The sequence below is a fragment of the Eumetopias jubatus genome, unplaced genomic scaffold (genome assembly GCF_037043125.1).
Source record: "Eumetopias jubatus isolate StellerSeaLion01/CBP00866 unplaced genomic scaffold, mEumJub1_p1.0 scaffold_10, whole genome shotgun sequence".
NCBI classification, from domain to species: Eukaryota; Metazoa; Chordata; class Mammalia; order Carnivora; family Otariidae; genus Eumetopias; species Eumetopias jubatus.
Genome location: NW_028274816.1, coordinates 127157784 through 127175852, shown reverse-complemented (window position 1 = coordinate 127175852; position 18069 = coordinate 127157784). Strand labels below are relative to the sequence as shown.

General features: G+C 52.0%; 1 protein-coding gene across 1 annotated transcript in view; it reads right to left on the bottom strand.

Moving 5' to 3' along the window:
- RPH3AL (rabphilin 3A like (without C2 domains)) overlaps positions 1-18069 on the bottom strand; it is a 139914-nt gene that overhangs the window by 76952 nt on the left and 44893 nt on the right. The window contains exons 2-4 of the mRNA XM_028109225.2: positions 9502-9613; positions 4984-5127; positions 2077-2206 (exon numbers count right to left, since the gene is read on the bottom strand). Coding sequence (XP_027965026.1) covers positions 2077-2206; positions 4984-5127; positions 9502-9578 — 351 coding nt within the window. The 5' untranslated portion in view covers positions 9579-9613. The remainder of the gene's footprint in view (positions 1-2076; positions 2207-4983; positions 5128-9501; positions 9614-18069) is intronic.

Genomic DNA, 18069 nt, shown 5'->3' with positions numbered 1-18069 from the left:
TTTCAAACTGGACCAACCCAGGGGCACCTGGGTGGCTCAGTCGATTAAGCGTCTGCCTTAGGCTCAGGTCATGATCCCGGGGTCCTGGGATCGAGCCCTGGATCAGGCTCCCTGCTCAGTGGGGAGTCTGCTTCTCTCTCTCCCTCTCCCTCTGTGTGTGCTCTCTCTCTCTAGCTCTCACTCTCTCTCAAATAAATAAATAAGATCTTAAAAAAAACAAAACTGGAACTGCCCAGTACTCCAGGGTACAGTGGGGTGGGGAGTGTTAAGAGCATCTAGAAGAACATTTTTTACCCTCCCTCCTCATGCAGCTGAGATCCTCCCCTGGGACTGCCACTGTTGTCTAGGAAAGGCTCTCTAGGGACCCTTCAGCGGTCAGGACAGCAGCCTACCCCTACAGCAGAGGTCCCAGACTTTTTCAGGGGAAGAGACATGGCTCTGCCCCCTCATCATGGTCTTGCAAACCTAAACATTTACAGCAGTTGTGGGTTGAGAGGCAGAAAGAGGAAATAGGCTGCTGGGCCCTACTCTCTCAGGCAGAAGTCACAAAGTATAACCCAATCTGCCCAAGGGTTGGGAGCAAGACATTCCGAGACCCTTTGCCTACTGCCCATGTTGGTATCTAGTCCAAGGCCTATGGAGGGCTTAAGTAGGAGTTGGCACACAAGTGCCCACCCCTATCCTGCCACCCAGGCCCCTGCCACATCTCCACCATTCTTGGGACCCTTCACCAGCAAATCCACATTCCTTAACCCAGTTCACCTCATGTCACACAGCAGGGGGGGAAATGATCTTAGCTGAAATCCTGGTTTTTCCACTTACTAGTTTGGTATATTGACCTTTTTGCATTTGGGTTCTCTCATCCAGCTTTTGAATGCCACTCAAAATTACCTTATCAAGGTGGCCAATGGCTTTCATGTGGCTAAGTACTTCTTTGACTTCTCTATACTCTATGGTCCTCTCAGCTCTAGCCACCCCACACCACCCCATCCCCAATCTTCTGTTTCCTGTTATTTCTTCCTAGAATGTATTACTTCCTGAAATGTTATTATTTATTCGATCATTATTTGGTTTCAGTTCCTTCACCCAACATAATCTCAAGAGAGAAGTTTCTATCTCTGTCTTATTGACCAAAATAACTCGAGGCTTAAAACACATGGAAGATGGGTACCAGTAAAACTAGAGTGAAAAACAAAGGAAAGAGGAAGATATGGTATCTTGGGAAGAGCTCTCTAACCTAGGAGGGCAGTAAAAGGAAGTCCCATGATGACAGCTATGCAGCAACTAGTCTATGCTGGAGTATGACTAAAGGTCTAAAAGGGGACAAAAATGTAGGCTCCATGCAATAGACAGTAAAATTGAGATGCTAAATAATCCTAAGGATTGGAAGGCACATTTGGCTCAATAAGAAAAGAAAGGCAAAGAGAAACTCCAGGAAAAATAAAAAGTTATTTTAAGCCTGGGACTTAATCTGAAACAATTTAATATGTGGCACCATTTACAGTTATCAGTGGAGTATAAGAAAAGGGAAAAATCCATTTGACTTTGTAGCAAGGATCATTCTCATTTGAGGGATCAGGGATCGAGAGCAGACCAACAGAATAAGAAGTATAACCCTAGCATACCATTTGGCCCTGAGGAGAATTTTATTTCCTTAATAACTAATAAAATTTACTGAGTACTAATGTGCCAGACAAGGTTTTTAAGACCTATGCATATAATATTGAATCCTCACAATTTTCTAAGGTACACGTTATCATTACCCCTATTTTACAGATGAGGAAGATGAGGCTCAACATAGTAAACAAGTTTTCTGAAGTCATCCAGCTAGTGGAAAAGCTGGGTATGAATTCATACCCAGGCCTGTGAGACCCAGAGGTCCATTTCCCGGAGTTGGCCCTAGAAGCCAGGCCATTAAACCTTAGGCCCTAATTCTTCTTGCCAAGAAGCACAGGATACCATATGCACACACATGCACACAAGGACACACAAAGACACATACAACATACACTCCTGGGAGCCAGAGTGCAAAACTGCAGAGCAGGTCCAGATTGGGTAGCCAGAGCAGGGCCTTACCTTCCTGCAGTCTTTGCAGAACACTGATGAACTTCCCAGGAAGCCCAGCACCTCCCCACAGAGCAGACACTGGGAAAGGCCATTCCCCATCACGTTCCGCCTCATGGTCTCCAGCCGCTCCACCAGTCGTCTGCAGCACAGGACACAGAGTCAGATGGAATGTGTTTCCTGTCTCCAACCTGACCACTGCCCAGGTATGGCTGCCATGAGGCCCCAGTGCTATACTATGGCCCATGTGCTGTTCCCTCAGCTGGGATACTGTTCCCTGCCCCACCCCTTTTCCAGGCTACCTCCTAATCATTCATTTGCTCACCAACTATTAATTGAGTACCTACGATGTGCCACACCCTGGGGATATTGTAGCAAACAAGCCAGAGACAGACATGGTCCCTGCTCTCAAAGAACGTATGTTCAATAAAGATAAAGTCCATAAAAAGTCAACAAGCAAACTGACTTCAGACAGGGGGAGTGCTATGAATTCAAGTAAGTGTGTGGGGAGAAGACTGAGAGGCAGCATGGCAGGTGGTGATCAGTGAAGGCCTCCCTGAGAACGTGTGACCTGACAGCTAAAGGATAACAAGGCCAGACCAGGTGAAGAGCAGGGCGGCGGGGGGGCACTCCAGGCAGAGGGAACAGCTGGCGGGGGGGCAAAGACAAAGGCCTTGGCACATGAGAACAGCAGGGAGGCCGGTGTGGCCATTCCCTGGAGGGGCGGGGAGGGGCAGATTACATGGGTTTTGTAGGACACAAAATGGAGTTTGAATTATTTTCTAAGATCAACATGAAGCCACTGAAGAGTTTTAAGTAGAGGAGGGATTTGATCTAAGGGACATTTTAATTTTTTTATTTTAACTTTTAAAAGTATTATTTACTTACTTACTTATTCATTTAAGTAATCTCTACACCTGATGTGGGGCTCAAACTCAGGACCCCAAGATAAAGAGTCACGGGCTCTTCTGACTGAGCCAGCCAGGCGCCCCCTAAGTGGCAGTTTTAAAAGCTCACTCCAGCCGCTGTGGAAAGCCAGGACTACAACGAGGGAGTGCAGGTGAGGAAGCCAGCAGGAGATGCTGGGAGGCCCAGCGAAGGGGCACTGAGGCAGCATCCATGTAAATGGGGTACAGGAGGTAAGAGAGAGATCTGGGATGATGTAAAGGTTTTGGTCTGAGCAAGTGTGTGGATGAAGAAGCTGGAGGAAGAAAGAAAAAGAGCTTCTCTTTAAGCTCTGATGCCAAGTGTCCAGGAGCCATCCCTGAACCTGCTAAGCCTAGGATAGGTGACTCTCCTCAGGATCCCATGGCCCCTCAGCCCACTGTGACTCCCTCTTTTCATAGCAACACTACAACCCTCACAAAACTGGTGGCCACTTCTGTTTTGTTGGCCACTGTGTCTCCAGTCCCCAGGGGACACTCAGGGAAAATTCTTGAATGAAGGAACACAGGACAGAGTGCAGGTACATTATCTCAACCTCCCAGGGAGGAGGAGGCTATTTCCCTCCATTTTAACAATAAGAAGACTGAGGCTCAGAGATATAAAGTCACTTCCCACCAGCGTTACACAGTTCCTAAGAGGTGGAGCCTAGGGCCCAACACGGAGACCCCCCCCTCCCTACACACTCCCTGGAGGTGATCAGGCTCTGCCTGGGGGCCAAGGGGGAGCTGCCTCTACCTACACGCCCTCTGATGTCCGCAGAGGTCCCTTCCACACTGTCCCTCACCCAGGAACCTGCAAGGCCCCAGGAATAAGCCCAGCTTGAGCTCTGGCCTGAACTGCTTGTTCACAGGGGCCCTGTGGGTACAACCCTTCTAACTCATGGAAACATACAGGATACACCTGTCCTTCTGAGACACTTAGTCTGAGGCACCGCCTTCTGGGTCATTCCACATCTCTGTCAAACCCAGTGTTCACAGTGGGGGCCAGACAGATGGATGACGGGGTGCAAACCCTTCCTGCTGCATCAGGGAGCCCACATGAAACACCCCCACCGGCTCCCAGCATGCCCTCCTGGGGGAGCCTGAGGGATGCGGCGCTGGCTTGTCAGTCATGAGTGTGGGGGGCTGCACAGCTCCTTGTAGGACCCTAGGAGAGGGCAGGGTCAGGCAGCTTATATGGGGAAAAAAAGCTGATATACACCCTTTTTGTAATAAAACGACAGTAATACGTCCATATTATTGAGGCACATATAACAAACTGGACAGCAGGGTCCTTGCAGTGGTGCTTTCGCTTTTAGAACTGTGCATTTCTACAGTGTCTGACTTTTTAAATGATCACATATTTAATGAAAAAGATGAAAAGAAGAACAAGGAGATCAGAATCAAATTAAATCCTGCCAGAAGCGAGGCACTGCATTTGTGTTTCCCTACTTGTGTTTTTCTGTGTCTTTCCAATTTTCTAGGAGGTATGAATTGCTTTGGTAACTCAACAAACAAAAAGAGACACGACCAAACTGTCTGAAGGCTGTATAGGGGTCAGCTTGGGATGCTGGAGGCCAGCAGAAGAGCTTAGAACAAGCTGGAGAGCATCTCTTCTTGGGAGTCTTTGCTGGGGCAGGACCGTCCAGGCTCAACTTCCACTCAAATCCCTCCTGCGACTGGACCATGGCTGACCCTCACGTGTGTGGCACTGAAGAGCCCCTCACGATGCTCATTCATCCCCCCACGGCCTCGGGCCCACGCAGGAGCCACTATCCACTTCTCACAGAGGAGTGTACGGACGCTTTGCAGGGCTGGGTTATGCATCTACACCCCAGGGGTATTTGGGCAGAGTGGACTCACTCCCTGCGCTGAAAGCCAGTGCTAGGACCCAGGGTGCCACTCTCAGCGGCCCCCCCCCAACTGACACTAAATGACTTTGCTTCCCTCTCAAGGATCTTGCTCCCTCCCGCCCCAGCTCAGAAGCAGCCCTTACCCGATTCTCTGCTGCTCCATGACATCCAGCCGCTCTGCCCTCTGGATGACCTGCAGGATGGCCTCCACCTCGGCTGGGCTGAGGCACTGGCTCTTCCTCTGCTTCTCTGTCTGGTAGGTGTGCACAGACCAGCCCGTCTGCAGCCTGGAGAAAGCACAGCCGGCCCTGAAGCCACTGCAGTGCAAACTCAGGTGGCCCCACCATATCCCGAAGCCCCCCCGCCTCAGATCAGTCTGGGGACAGCCCAGGTGCTATGTGTCCAGAAGAGGGGTTCAGGGAACAAGGCAGATGTTTTGAGTGCTGGCTCTGACACCTGCCAGCCACCGGGCCCCACAAAGACCAGCGGTGCCACCTTAGCATGGCAGGAGGCAGGAGTGTGGGGTGCGACCCTCTGGACAGAGAAGGCCACTGCCACAGCACGTGGGGCTGTGAGGGAAGAGCACAGAAGATCAGCAAGACTGAGATCTGGGGGCGCCTGGGTGGCTCAGTCGGTGAAGCATCTGCCTTCGGCTCAGGTCATGATCCCAGGGTCCTGGGATCGATACCCGCATCGGGCTCCCTGCTCCGCGGGGAGCCTGCTTCTCCCTCTCCCTGGGCCCCTCTCCTCCCTGTGCTCTCTCTCTCTCTCTCATTCTCTCTGTCAAATAAATAAAATCTTAAAAAAAAAAAAAAAAAAAAAGACTGAGCTCTGTGGCATCTAAGTGAAACGGAGCTGACTGGGGATAGGCAAGAATGGTAATTAGATCAAAAACAAACCCTGAGTATGAAAGGAGATGCCCACAGCAGTTTGCCAACGAGAGGGTTTGAGGGCAGGAGGGCAGGGCCGCCACACAGGAGAGACCGGAGGGGAGGCGAGGGGGCAGGAGGGCACCTCCTGAGGATGTGCCCAGGGGCTGAGGGGAAGAACTCATGCCCTTCCTATCTTTGTGGAGGGAATGGGAGTGGCAGCGGTGGACCAAGACCCAACTCTCTGCTCAGGGTCCCAGCCTATCTGAGACATTCTGCACCAGGTGCTAGGAACACGGAGGCGGGCCACAGGGCAAAGTCACCACCTCGAAGAATGACAATAGGCTTGGGGACACAAGATGCCCAATCAGTGACACCAATATTTACTTAATGAAAAATGAGAAGACCTACTTCGTTCAAGACCTATTTACTGGGCACCCACTCCAAGGCCAGGCTTGGTAGGGGTTGGGGACGTGCTGCTGTACTTCCCTAAAGAAGGGACAGCAAGCAAGAGTCTCTGATGCAGGACACAGGGCAGGAGGATGAGGCTGTGGACACCTTCCTGGTGATCCCTGACACAGACGGACATTGGTGGTCTCACTTCACTGCCCCATCTGGGCTACTGCAGCCAACAGTTCTTGTAATTATCGACATAGTGTATGTCAGGGGAGCTAAAGAACATGTCCTTCCTCTGTAAGTCCAGCAGGCTGGTTAAGATGAAGGGCTCAGACTGGAGTCCACTGGATGATCTTACCTTTGGCTCGGTCCCTTCCCAGCTGTGAGAATGTGGGCAGCTGTTCATCCCGGGTTTCCTGATCTGTCCCTTTAAGGGATGCCACGCGGAGTAAACGAGGCAGGGTATACCAAGTGCTCTGCATACAGCAAATGCCCAATTGCTTAATCAGTGGTACTTAATGATGATTACTATAATTCTCACGGGCAGAACCATCAGGAATGGCTTGACCAAAGAAGCAGTGCTCCTGCAGGGTTTTGCAAGATGAACAGGTGTTTCCCCCACAGAAAGAAGGACATGGTGTTCAGGCAAAGAAAAGCCACAAGTGCAAAGGTGCAGAGACATAAAGTAAGGTGCCATACCGAGGGTCTCCAGACTTCTGGACTGCCTATGTCTCCAAGTCAAAAAGAAGCACTGCCCTAGACCAACACTTTTTGAAGCGGTCCTCATAGGGCTGGGGGAAGCAAACAGCGGGAAGGGGGCAGGGCCAGGAGTGAGAGGAAGGGGGGCCAGTCCTTGGAGCGGGCAGGGGCACATGCCCACCTTTCCTCTGTGTACTGAGCAGACTTGAGCGGTTTAGGCCCAGAAAAGCAACACTCGCCCACCCCGAGCTGCAGGTTTTCTCCACCTGAGCATTGCAGGGATTCAGGTAGTCGGGGATTGGCCAGGACACCCTCCGTGTGTGACTCCCGGGGCCAGGGAAGGAGAACTGGAAAACAGGGACCCTAAGCTCAGGCCTCCCACTCCATGGGGAAAAGGCAGGCCCAGGAACACAGAAACAGGAGGGCACGGCACCGGCACCACCATCCATCCTGGAGGATGCAAATCCTACCCAGCTAGCTCCTGGCACCAGCCCAGAGCACAACAGACCTCCTCGAACCAGACCCTCCTGTCATCATCTAAGGCCAGCCTCCCCTTTTCTCAGCAGAGGAAGCTGAGAGCAGTTAGATGGCTGGCCAGCCTCCTGACCCAAGGAGTCCATGGTCAGCGGCTGCTGACAGCCCTGCCTCCCTCTCCCTCTTCCTCCCCCTCCCCTGCTCACGCTCCCCCCAAAATAAATAAAATCTTAAAAAAAAAAAAAAAAAAGGACTTCTCTTAGATTCCTGGTCAAGATCCCCTCCAAGATGGGTTGAATACATTCTCAGATTTCCCAGAAAGTTCAGGCATAGCTCCATCATGGGGCTTAAGCATTATTTCAAGGCCAGGTAGGACCCTCTGTCTCCTCTCTAGAATGTGAGTCTGGAGGACCAGCCCTACACCATCTGGCTCCTGCCCACTTCCCCAGCTTCCTTTCACCTCATTCACCACCTCACTCTGTACTCAAGCCACCCTGGCCTCCTGTCAGGCCCTCTACGTGTCCTGTTCCTTCTACCTCAGGGCCTTTGCACATGCTGTACCTTCTGCCTAGAAGCTCCTTTCCCCTATTTCCATCTAACATTTACCCCTACTCCAGGACTCAACATAAACCTCACATTCTCAGGGAAGCCTCTCCAAATCCCCAGGTTAAGCTAGCACCTGCCTTCACCCCACTGCCTGTTTCTGCTGTCGAAGTAGCTGCACATGGGTAATTATATGTATAATGCTCACCTCTCCCCACCAGTGCCTTAAGACAAAGGACCACGTTGGTCTTGTTCACTGCTGTGCAATCGGTGCCTGGCACATAGTAGGGGTTTAGAAAATGTCTGATGGCACTGGAGGACAGACCTGAGCTGAAGCCAGGGAAGGTAACTTCCGCAGGCCTCCCAGAGGAACCCTCGGGGCACAGGACCCGGATGCAAGATTTGTAGTATTCTCCTTTACGGAGCCTGGCATTACAAGGCAGCACACCCTGGGGAGGAGATAAAAGCATTTGCTCTACTAAAAGATGCTACAACAGCTTCCGGCTGCTGCTGAGTGCAAGACAAGGTCAGGGAGAACTGAAGGAAATGCCAGAGGGGTCACCAGGGGTCACACAGAGAGCACAGCAACCCCAGCTCCTGTACCCTGCCAGGGAGGACCCATCATCTCGCCTGGCATCGGAGAAGAGAGGGCGAGCTGCTGGCTTCATCCCCGCTCTCTCCCCCGTGGGGGCTGTGCAGGGGGCTGAAAGGAGCCGAGCCATCCCGGTGAGAGGGACAAATTAACTGTTGCACAGAGATTCCTGCAAATCATGCAGGACTCTACTCTTGGGCATTTTGGATTAATTTTTCTCTCCCTCTTTGATGTTTCAGCTCTGTCCCCCTGCAGGCCTGTAACATCTAACTGCAAATTTCTTGAACTTGGTCCCATTTGGGAAATGCTGGCTCCCATAATTGGTGTGGTTTGACAGATGAAGAGGCATTCTTGGGGCCTTATCACACACCAGGGACCTCCAAATCCCTGGATGGAGAGGGAAGCCTGGAAGGCAGGAGAGGCATCTGGGAGGCCCTGGTCTCCAGCCACAGGGGGAAGGGAAAGTAGAGATGGACTGACCTAACTGGGTCTGAGGGGTCACCAGGCTGAGGGATAACAGGAAAGCTGGGACCTGAAGGGGACAAACCAGAACCAGAGAGACCCTGGCAGTATACTGGAGGAGACTGGGGACACTTCGAGGCTGGCTGTGTTTCAGCCTGGCGGGCAGCTCTTGGTTCACTTGATCAGCCTTTGCTCTGTCCTGTCAGTGTGAGGCCCTCACCGTGAAGCGGGCATCCAGGTATCAAAGGCTCCCCGCCTCCAGGGGCTCGGGGACTGAAGGCTCAGTGACGTACTCTCACCAGAGAAGGCAGAGGAAGTGGTTTGGCACCCTGCAGCCTGCCGTAGGCCTGGGAGTCAGGGGGGCCTGGGCGTGGGTCCCCAGCTTGCCACGGGCAAGGAGCCCAGCCTCCCTTTCCTCCTCCAAGAAATGAGGGTACATTCCACATGGCAAATGAGTGAATGGCTGTTCAGTGCCAACCTCGGGGCCTAGAGTGTGGTGTGCATCAGACATGCACTTGTCTCCAAACTTCACTTTCTGGGTCCCTGATACTGAATCTTGCCCCCAGAAGGAGGGAAGTAGGGAGAGGGAGGGAAGGCTGGCCTGGTAGGGCCTTGGAGATACTCACTTGGCTCGTAGGGCGAGCTGCCGATCATTGGGGCAAACCCACTGGTCGTTCCCACTGCCGAAGATGGTGTCGGCCATGGCTCCGAGTGCCCAGCCAGGGCCAGGAGTCACATCTGAGGTGAGAAGGGGGAAAAATCAAGAGCACATCATCAGCTGGGGTGCAGACAGCAGCCAGGGTCCCTCAGGCACCAAGCACTGGCACTTCCGGCGCATCCCCGTATCTGGCCGCCTGCAGATGCCTCACCATCAGAATCCTCTGGCTAAATACTGTTCCCTCAAAGCTCCTCTTTCGAAAGGATCGTAATTCGGGGAGGGTTGACTAGGTGGCTCATGCGGCTAAGTGACCAGATTGGACATGACTGGCAGGACATCAGAAGTTAGAAGCAGAAGGGGGGGTGGGGAAGGGGCACAAGTGGAGGGCACTTGACTCCTGCCTCTCCCAAGTACAGCCCCTACCGTACTGAGCACAGTGCCGAGCAGCAGGGGCTGGGGCTGGGGGGCACACAGCTAAACAGCCTGGGGAAGCCGTATGCCCCCTCCCAAACCTGGGGGACCTACCGTGGCTGCTCCAGGCCCACAGGTGTAGCTAAAGGTGGCCACCTTCACGGGTTCTGCTCCCTAACATGTTCTGCCGACCATCACAGGGCACCCCAGAGCAGGGAGGAGGATGGGGAGCCACAGCTACGGCCAGGACTACATGGAAGATGGCACCTTCGGGAATCCTGCAGGGAGGCCAACCTGCTCCAGAACTTCCTGGTGCTTTAACGTGCGCAGTCTAGCTTGGCTGCTTCTCTCCTTGCCACCAAGGCTATGACCAGCTCTTTGATGATCTAGCATAAGGGTACAGCATATGTATGCTGGAGTGTGTGTGTGGGGAGGGGTTGGGGGGAGAGCAGGGGGATGGTAACTCAATCCCAGAGCAAAGATGAAGGGCTGCACTGAGTTACCCACACTGCCCTGGCCCTATCCCATCTAGACCAACAGATCTCAAACACAGGAATCCTTCATACCCTTAAAAACTACTGAGGTTGGTGGGGTGCCTGGGTGGCTCAGTCAGTTAAGCGTCTGCCTTCAGCTCAGGTCATGATCCCAGGGTCCTGGGATTGAGCCCCGCATTGGGCTCCCTGCTCAGTGGGAAGCCTGCTTCTCCTTCTCCCTCTGCCTGCCGCTCCCCCTGCTTATGCTCTCTCTCAAATAAATAAAATGTTTGAAAAAAAAAAAGCTTGTTTATGGATGTTCATAGCAGTATTACTCATAACAGCTAAAAGTGGAAATAATTCCAGTATCTGCCAACTGATAAATGGAGATCATTTGGCATTACCCATACACAATGGAATATTATTTGGCCATTAAAAGTGAAGTACTGATATAGACTATAATGTGGCTGAACCTTGAAAACATTATGCTAAGTGTAAGAAGCCAGGCACAAAAGGGGCACCTGGGTGGCTCAGTCAGTTAAGTGCCCGGCTCTTGATTTCAGCCCAGGTCTTGATCTCAGGGTCGTGAGTTCAAGCTCCACACTGGGCTCCATGTGGGTATGGAGCCTACTTAAAAAAAAAAAAAAAAAAAAAAAAGCCAGTCACAAAAGACCACATGTTGTATTATTCCATTTACAAGAAATGTCCAGAACAGGCAAATCCAGAGGCGGCAAGTAGATTAATGGTTGTCAGGGGCTGAAGTGCAGGTGGCGGGAAGAAGGAATGAGTTTCTGCTAATGGGTTCAGGGTTTCTTTTTGGGGTCATGAAAATATTCTGGAATTAGGTCATGGTGATGGTTGCACAACTTTGAGAATAAACTAAGACCAATGAATATCCTTCTAGAATGTGAATTTTATGGTATATGAACTATATCTCATTAAACAGTAATAAAAAATTATTGAGAACACCAAATTATGTGGGCTGTATCTATTGATACTTACTACATTAGAAATTAAAACTGAGGAAAAAAATTTAATTTTAATTCATCAAAAAACAATAAACCCATTAGATGTTCATGTATTTTATTTAGAAAGCTATATTTTCAGAACAAAAAACAACTAGTGAAAATAATGGCTTTGTTTTACATTTTTAAAAATCTGTGTAATGTTTGGTTTAACAAAAGTCAGCTGGATGTTCATATCTGATTTTTTGTTCAATCTTTTGTGATTATGTGGTTTTGTTCAAGGGCATGATGGACGTCTAGACTCTCACAAATATGTACTACAGTTGGAGTATTTTAACAGTCTTTCCAGATAATTGTGGATATTCTCCTTTCATAGTGTACCAGATTCAACAGATGGTAGTTTCTTAAAGATTAGTTCAAATGTGGCATCTGAAACCATATTAATGAACTTTTCCTTTTCTGTACATTTGTGAGAGAATGGGATGCAGCATTTTATTGTTATTATGAAAACAGTTTTGACCCTGTGGATTTCCTGAAAGGTGTTAGAGACCCCCCCAGGGATCCCTGGATCATGGTTTGAGAACTACTGTTCCAGACCAACATCACTGATTTCTATGATGACCAGCAGCAGGGGGCAGCGTGTTGGCTGTAGCCACAGAGACCAAGCCCATGACCTTGACTGCAGTGGTCTCTCTATCCCATGCAGCACATCCAAGCACCTGCTCTCCACTGTCGGCCACCTTGGGAGAGAGCCCTGGGCACATCCAGACCCTAAAGAGCCACGTGTGGAGACCCCATGGCCAGGCCCAGCACTAGGATGCCACCATCACCCAAGGGCCTCCTCAAATCAAGTCTTGACCTTCTCCCAAATGAGGCTAACATATGATCCAGGGAAACAGACATGGTGAGAGAGGAAGGGCCACACTTTAGGAAACTGCAAACGGAGCCAGCTTAGGTTCTCCAAATCTCTTCCGCCTGAGCCACCAGCTCCCTGACTCGCCAGCCTTGCAAGCCCTGTCCCTGGCTTCCTGAACCCTCTTCATTCAGGGGGCTCCTCTGCCAAGCTGTATGCTCACCACCAGCCAACACACACCAGCTGGCGCTCTGCTCCCCTCCAGCGGCAGCTCCAGGAGGAGGGCCAGGGAGGGCCCCTTCCCAAGGCCCCGTGCGCTCTTAAGAGCTGGGTCCTTAAAGCTTCCAAAGAGCAGGGCCATGGGAGTTGAACGTGGACTGCACTCTTGCATGAACAAACGCCAATCTGTCCGGGTCAAAAATCAACTGACAGGGCCCCTGGGTAGCTCAGTCGCTTGGGCGTCTGCCTTCGGCTCGGGTCACGATCCCAGGGTCCTGGGATCGAGCCCCGCATCGGGCTCCTGCTCAGTAGGGAGCCTGCTTCTCCCTCTCCCTCTGCCTGCCTCTCTGCCTACTTGTGCTCACGCTCTGTCTCTGACAAATAAATAAATAAAATCTTAAAAAAAAATCAACTGACATGAGAACCAAACAGGGGCTTAAGAAGGCAAGTGAAAAGGCAGGAAATGCAAACCACACATTCTGGGGGAAAGAGGGACGGGGCTGAGGGCCTAGAGAGAAGCAAGGCGGCAGGGTCTGCGGAAAGAGGGCTGCTACGTGGAGCTCCAGCCTCCTCTGTCAACCAGGGGAGAACAGGCAGCTGGGGCCAGGCCTGTCTCTGAAGTCCTTCCAGCTGTGAGGGGTAAGAGCCGCAAGGAGAGAGGTATGTGGTGTGCGCGTGTGCACACAGGCATGTGCGTTCTGCCGAGGACGGAAGACTGGTCCAGGGGGGAGGTGGGCTCAGAGTCCCCCCACTCCACTGACAACACGCTCCCACCCACCCCCAGGCCTGCGGGCTCCCCGGGGAGCCCGTGTCCTTTTACCTTGTCCATCCCTGGAGCCCAGCACAGGGCCTGCTACAAAGTAGGTGCTCAGCAAAACTGACTTCATCAAAGAGATGGCCGTTCCCAGACAAGGAGCAGTACAGACAACAAGCCAAACGTGCTCAGAGCAGAGCTGGGCTCCAGCCATGCTCTGCAACTTGCTCGCTCACAAAACAGTTTATTTCTCAGGACTCCCCACAGGGGAGTCAGCACCCAGAGCCACCTCCCTGCCGAGAGGCCCACATGCCATAAGGCTGGGGTGCCGGGCCTCTGGGGGCTGCCTCCATCCTGCCGAACAAGGCCCCCTGTGCCAGTTGAGGCTGCGCCCTCAGGAGCGCCTGAGCTCAGGGGACACCCTCCCTCCCCCGGGAGGGAGGACCTGGAACAGGGAACAGGAAATGTCTGGTGATGGTTTTCTGAGACAATTCTGTGGGGAAGGAGTCCATGAGCCTCAGGCAACTTTCTGAGGCAGATCGGTGAAAACAAACTCATTCTTCCAGGGAGATTCAATTCTCCCCTCCCTCAAGTCCAAAGCTCGCCACCCTGGGTGTTAGTCACTGCAGACAAACGTTGCATTCACAGCCGGCTGTTCCCACTGGGCAACAGCCATGTGCCCGCACAAGGCTGCGTCCTGGGCTCTGCTGGGTATCACAAGCAAGACCAGCCCACACTCACCATCACCCACCCCACATGGAGACTCCTGACATCTCAATGTAAAGCCTCCCGATTTTTTTCCAGGCATTTCTGCAGAGATTTCAAATAAAATTGGGTTCTTGCCACACATCCTGTTTGCTGTTCTCTTCTCACACTGTACTTTCTCACGTTATTAGAATTCCTCAAAACCATGATTTTTAATTGTTTAACTTAGCATTCTGGGTATATTTTATCATTGTCCTGCTTGGGAGCACATAGATTGTTTCCAATTTTGTTCTATTTATATTCAACAGTAAAATGTATATCTGGGAGATGAATGAACCTCTGTGCCTATCTCTGATCATTTCCTCAGGATAAATTCCTCAAAGGGAAAGTATATTTTTTTCTCATACATTGTTGAGACAAACTTTTATCACAGTGACATTCACAGTGGCTCAAAGCTATCAGTTGCAGGCTTCAGCCTACTCTCTCCAAGGTGCTCCTAGAATTGTCCACTACTTTTTGTAGTGACAGAGTTGTAGCTCTGTCCCGTTAGCGTCATGTGGATTTTCTATTTTTGACCCCAGAATTCAAAACCTATCTGGAAATCTCCAATAAGTTGGTTTTATAAAGCACACAGTCCTGTAATCACTAAAAAAAGGCCTCCTCTCCACAAATATTCATATCTACTTGAAAGAAACCTTCTGTCCCCTTAAAGGGCTTTGTGCTCACAGACCTGTACCCCTGAAACAAATAACACATTATATGTTAATTAAAAATAAAAGGGTTTCATGCGCTCAGAATCCAGTAATGTGAACACAGAAGTGAACACGGAGACCCAAGTGACCCGGGTGGTCAGGTGACACCCCTCCAACCAATGTTCTCCTCCAAACAGGGGCAGGGGCTCCCCCTCCACCCCAGGCTCCTGGTGAGGATGAGACGGAAGCACACTCCCGTAAACTCCACCGAGCAGCACAAATTGTCACTGACCCAAGAAAACACGGCTGTCAGACCCCCAGCCTTCCAAAACGGACACCTGCTTTAGCACAGTGCTGGGACACGAGGCAGCCTGCACGGTCTCTGAGCGACAGAGGGTCTGGAGCTGCAAACCCCCTGCCCTTTGAGAAGGATTATACACACACACCCCCCCCGGGGCTCTCTGCTCTGCCCGCCAGGGCCAGGGTGGGGACAAGAGGCAACTGCCCTACTACCAAAGCTAATAACCTTTTCCTTGATGTGGTCACGTCTCCTACCTTTAGACCCTGGCATTTTCCACCTCCTTGATTTTGTTTCAGGGAGACTTCCACGGAGGCAACTGGGACGATGACTCCCCCGGGTGTGCTGTGGGTAGACGACCTCACGGGAAGAGAAGAAATAATACAGAGAAAACTGGGGGGGGGGGGGGCGCCTGGGTGGCTCAGTCGTTAAGTGTCTGCCTTCGGCTCAGGTCATGATCCCAGGGTCCTGGGATCGAGCCCCGCATCGGGCTCCCTGCTCTGCGGGAAGCCTGCTTCTCCCTCTCCCACTCCCCTGCTTGTGTTCCCTCTCTCACTGTGTCTCCTCTCTCACTGTGTCTCTCTCTGTCAAATAAATAAATAAAATCTTGAAAGAAAGAAAGAAAGAAAGAAAGAGAAAGAGAAAGAAAGAAAGAGAAAGAGAAAGAAAGAAAGAAAGAAAGAAAGAAAGAAAGAAAGAAAGAAAGAAAGAAAGAGAAAGAAAGAAAAAGGAAACGGTGGGAATGAAGCAGGCAGAACAGAAGGGCTCAGAGAAACTGCAGGGCCTAGGAGGGGACGCTGTGTGCAAAGGCAAACACAAGTCACCAGCAAGTGCGGGACCCTGGTTCCAACCAACCAGTGGGACAGAACGAGTGGACGAGCATCCCTCCAGGTGAGGTGCAGGACGCTGTGTCCGAGCTGCTGAAGCACGATGAATGAAATGCATGGTCCAGCCAAGAGCCACGGCTGACCCACGGACTCGGGAACGATAAAGGTGGTACCAAGTTTGGGGGTGGTTGTTATGCAGCATTATCATGGCAATATATGACCGATACAAACGATCTCTGATGAAGAAAATCCTCACCCTGACCTCAATATCCAGCCAAACCCGCTCCCCGAGCTGTTTGGAGTTGGACTTTCAAAACTGCGAGCAGTGGGAAGGCCAGAAGCCCAGACGAGGGAGGCAAATGGGACCAGTCTGCCCCCACCCCCATGCCAGAGTGAGGAGAGGGGGCTGGGGGAGGGCCTGGAGCCTCCTCAGGTGGCGTGTGCAGGGCTGGAAAAGAGGCTTCATCCCGGTGCCAAATCTGAGCCGACACCCAGAGAGCGGCCCCGGGAAGGCCTCAGAGTCTGCATTCAGCCCCCAGGGGACCCAGTGCTATGCACCTTCAGCCATGCCTGCCCCAGGCAGGAGGGGAGAGGGGCTGTTCCCCCTGCTACCGCCCAGCTGCCATCCCGAGACGAGCTAGCTGTCAGGAGCCGGGGTGGCAGGGGAGCAGGCAAGGGTCTAAAGGAGGGAGAAAAAGCAGGGATGAATATAAAAAATACTTGCCCCCAAGCTGGTGCTTCCCAAGGCCTCCGAGACGCCTGTAAGAGCCCTCAGTTCTACGCCCAGGTATTAATATTCCAGGGAACCCTTAGCAACAGGCCCTGACATCTGTTCGGTTACCATGATACGGGCAACATGCTAATAGCAAGATAAGGTAAGCGGATATCCACGGTCCCTCCACCTGTCACGCCGCACCAGGAGGATGAAAGAGCCAGCCGGGAAGCCTCAGAGGCCTGTCTGAAATCAGAGGGAACCTCTCTATGGTGTCTTGGGCTAATTATGCATGAGGCAGGGCTCGAGGGATCGGGGAATGAGGCACCCTAAGGAAGCTTCTGCCTGACAAACGTCCCTAGAACCCACCCTGTCAGCAGGCATCCTGACAGATCTGCCTTCTTGGATGATTCTTCCCTCCTCGCCCTGTTCAGTTCTCTGCCTCTCTTGCCCAGACGGTGGCAAAAGCCTCGAAAGTTGGCCTTTGGACCTCCTGAGGCCTCACACCCTTCACTTGCAGCCAGAGAGCTCATCCTTAAAGCTTAGGTCAGGACATGGGATTCCCTTGTTCAAAAACCTTCAATGGCTCCACTGCCAAAGGAAAAAAAATCCTGAAGCCACACTCAAGGTCATCCACCATCTGGCCCGAACTACGCCTCCAGTCTCACTGCCACCACATCCCTCCGCAAAACTCACACTCCAGCCCTTGGGAACTTGGACGCATTCTAGCCGCTCAGCTGTCTCCAGAACTTCTCAAGGGAAACGTCGTTCCTGCACACTGTCTACCTACAGGGGCCCGGCACCACCTCCTCTGGGAATTCCCTCACTCTTCCCTACCCAGCTCCTGTTTGAAATCCACCCCCCTTGCCTCCCCACAGCATTTCATCCCCCTTTGTATCCTGAGGGGTCTCCACCTCTATTTCTCGCATGAAGACCACAGCTCCCAGGACGCAACTCGGTGTCCCTAGCACAATACTCACAACACGGTGGGCGCCGGTCCACCTTTATGGACCTAACACTAACCTTCGCAGCCCATGGACGAATGCCCAGCCTCCCCGGCCTGGAACCGAAGGCCCCACAGTTCCTTAACCACGCGCAGGCCCATCCCCTGCACAGGCCTCACCGGTCCTGCCTCAGGCCCACTCTGCAAAGTGGTTTCCACCCACTAGAACCATAGGAAATCTAGAAAGGACCCCGACTCCTAAGGAATGGTCAACAACAGCACAGTCAATATCACAATGACAAACGACCTAGACAAGGGTTTACGGCAAGATTCGGAACAAGAAGTAGGCACAATGATGGCATAATGGACCAATCACGTACCCATGTGGGAAATGCAGAGTCCACACAGTGGAGTACAGTTTGGCATTGGGGGTGAATTTATTTCTGTAATCATTTTCTAAGGATAAGTAAGGCACCCTACCGGTCCTCATGGCTCTCGCTCACATTCCTCCTTTTGGGTGGGGCTCGCTAAGGCCCACACCCCTGCTCGGATTCCCGCAGCCTTTCTTGTCTGCGGCCTTCCAGGCCTACCAATCCTGGACACCCTGTGGCCCGTTCCGTGGCACATCCCCACTGAGTCACAGCGCTGAGTCTGCTGTGGTCCTCTGAAAGGCAAGAAGCTGCC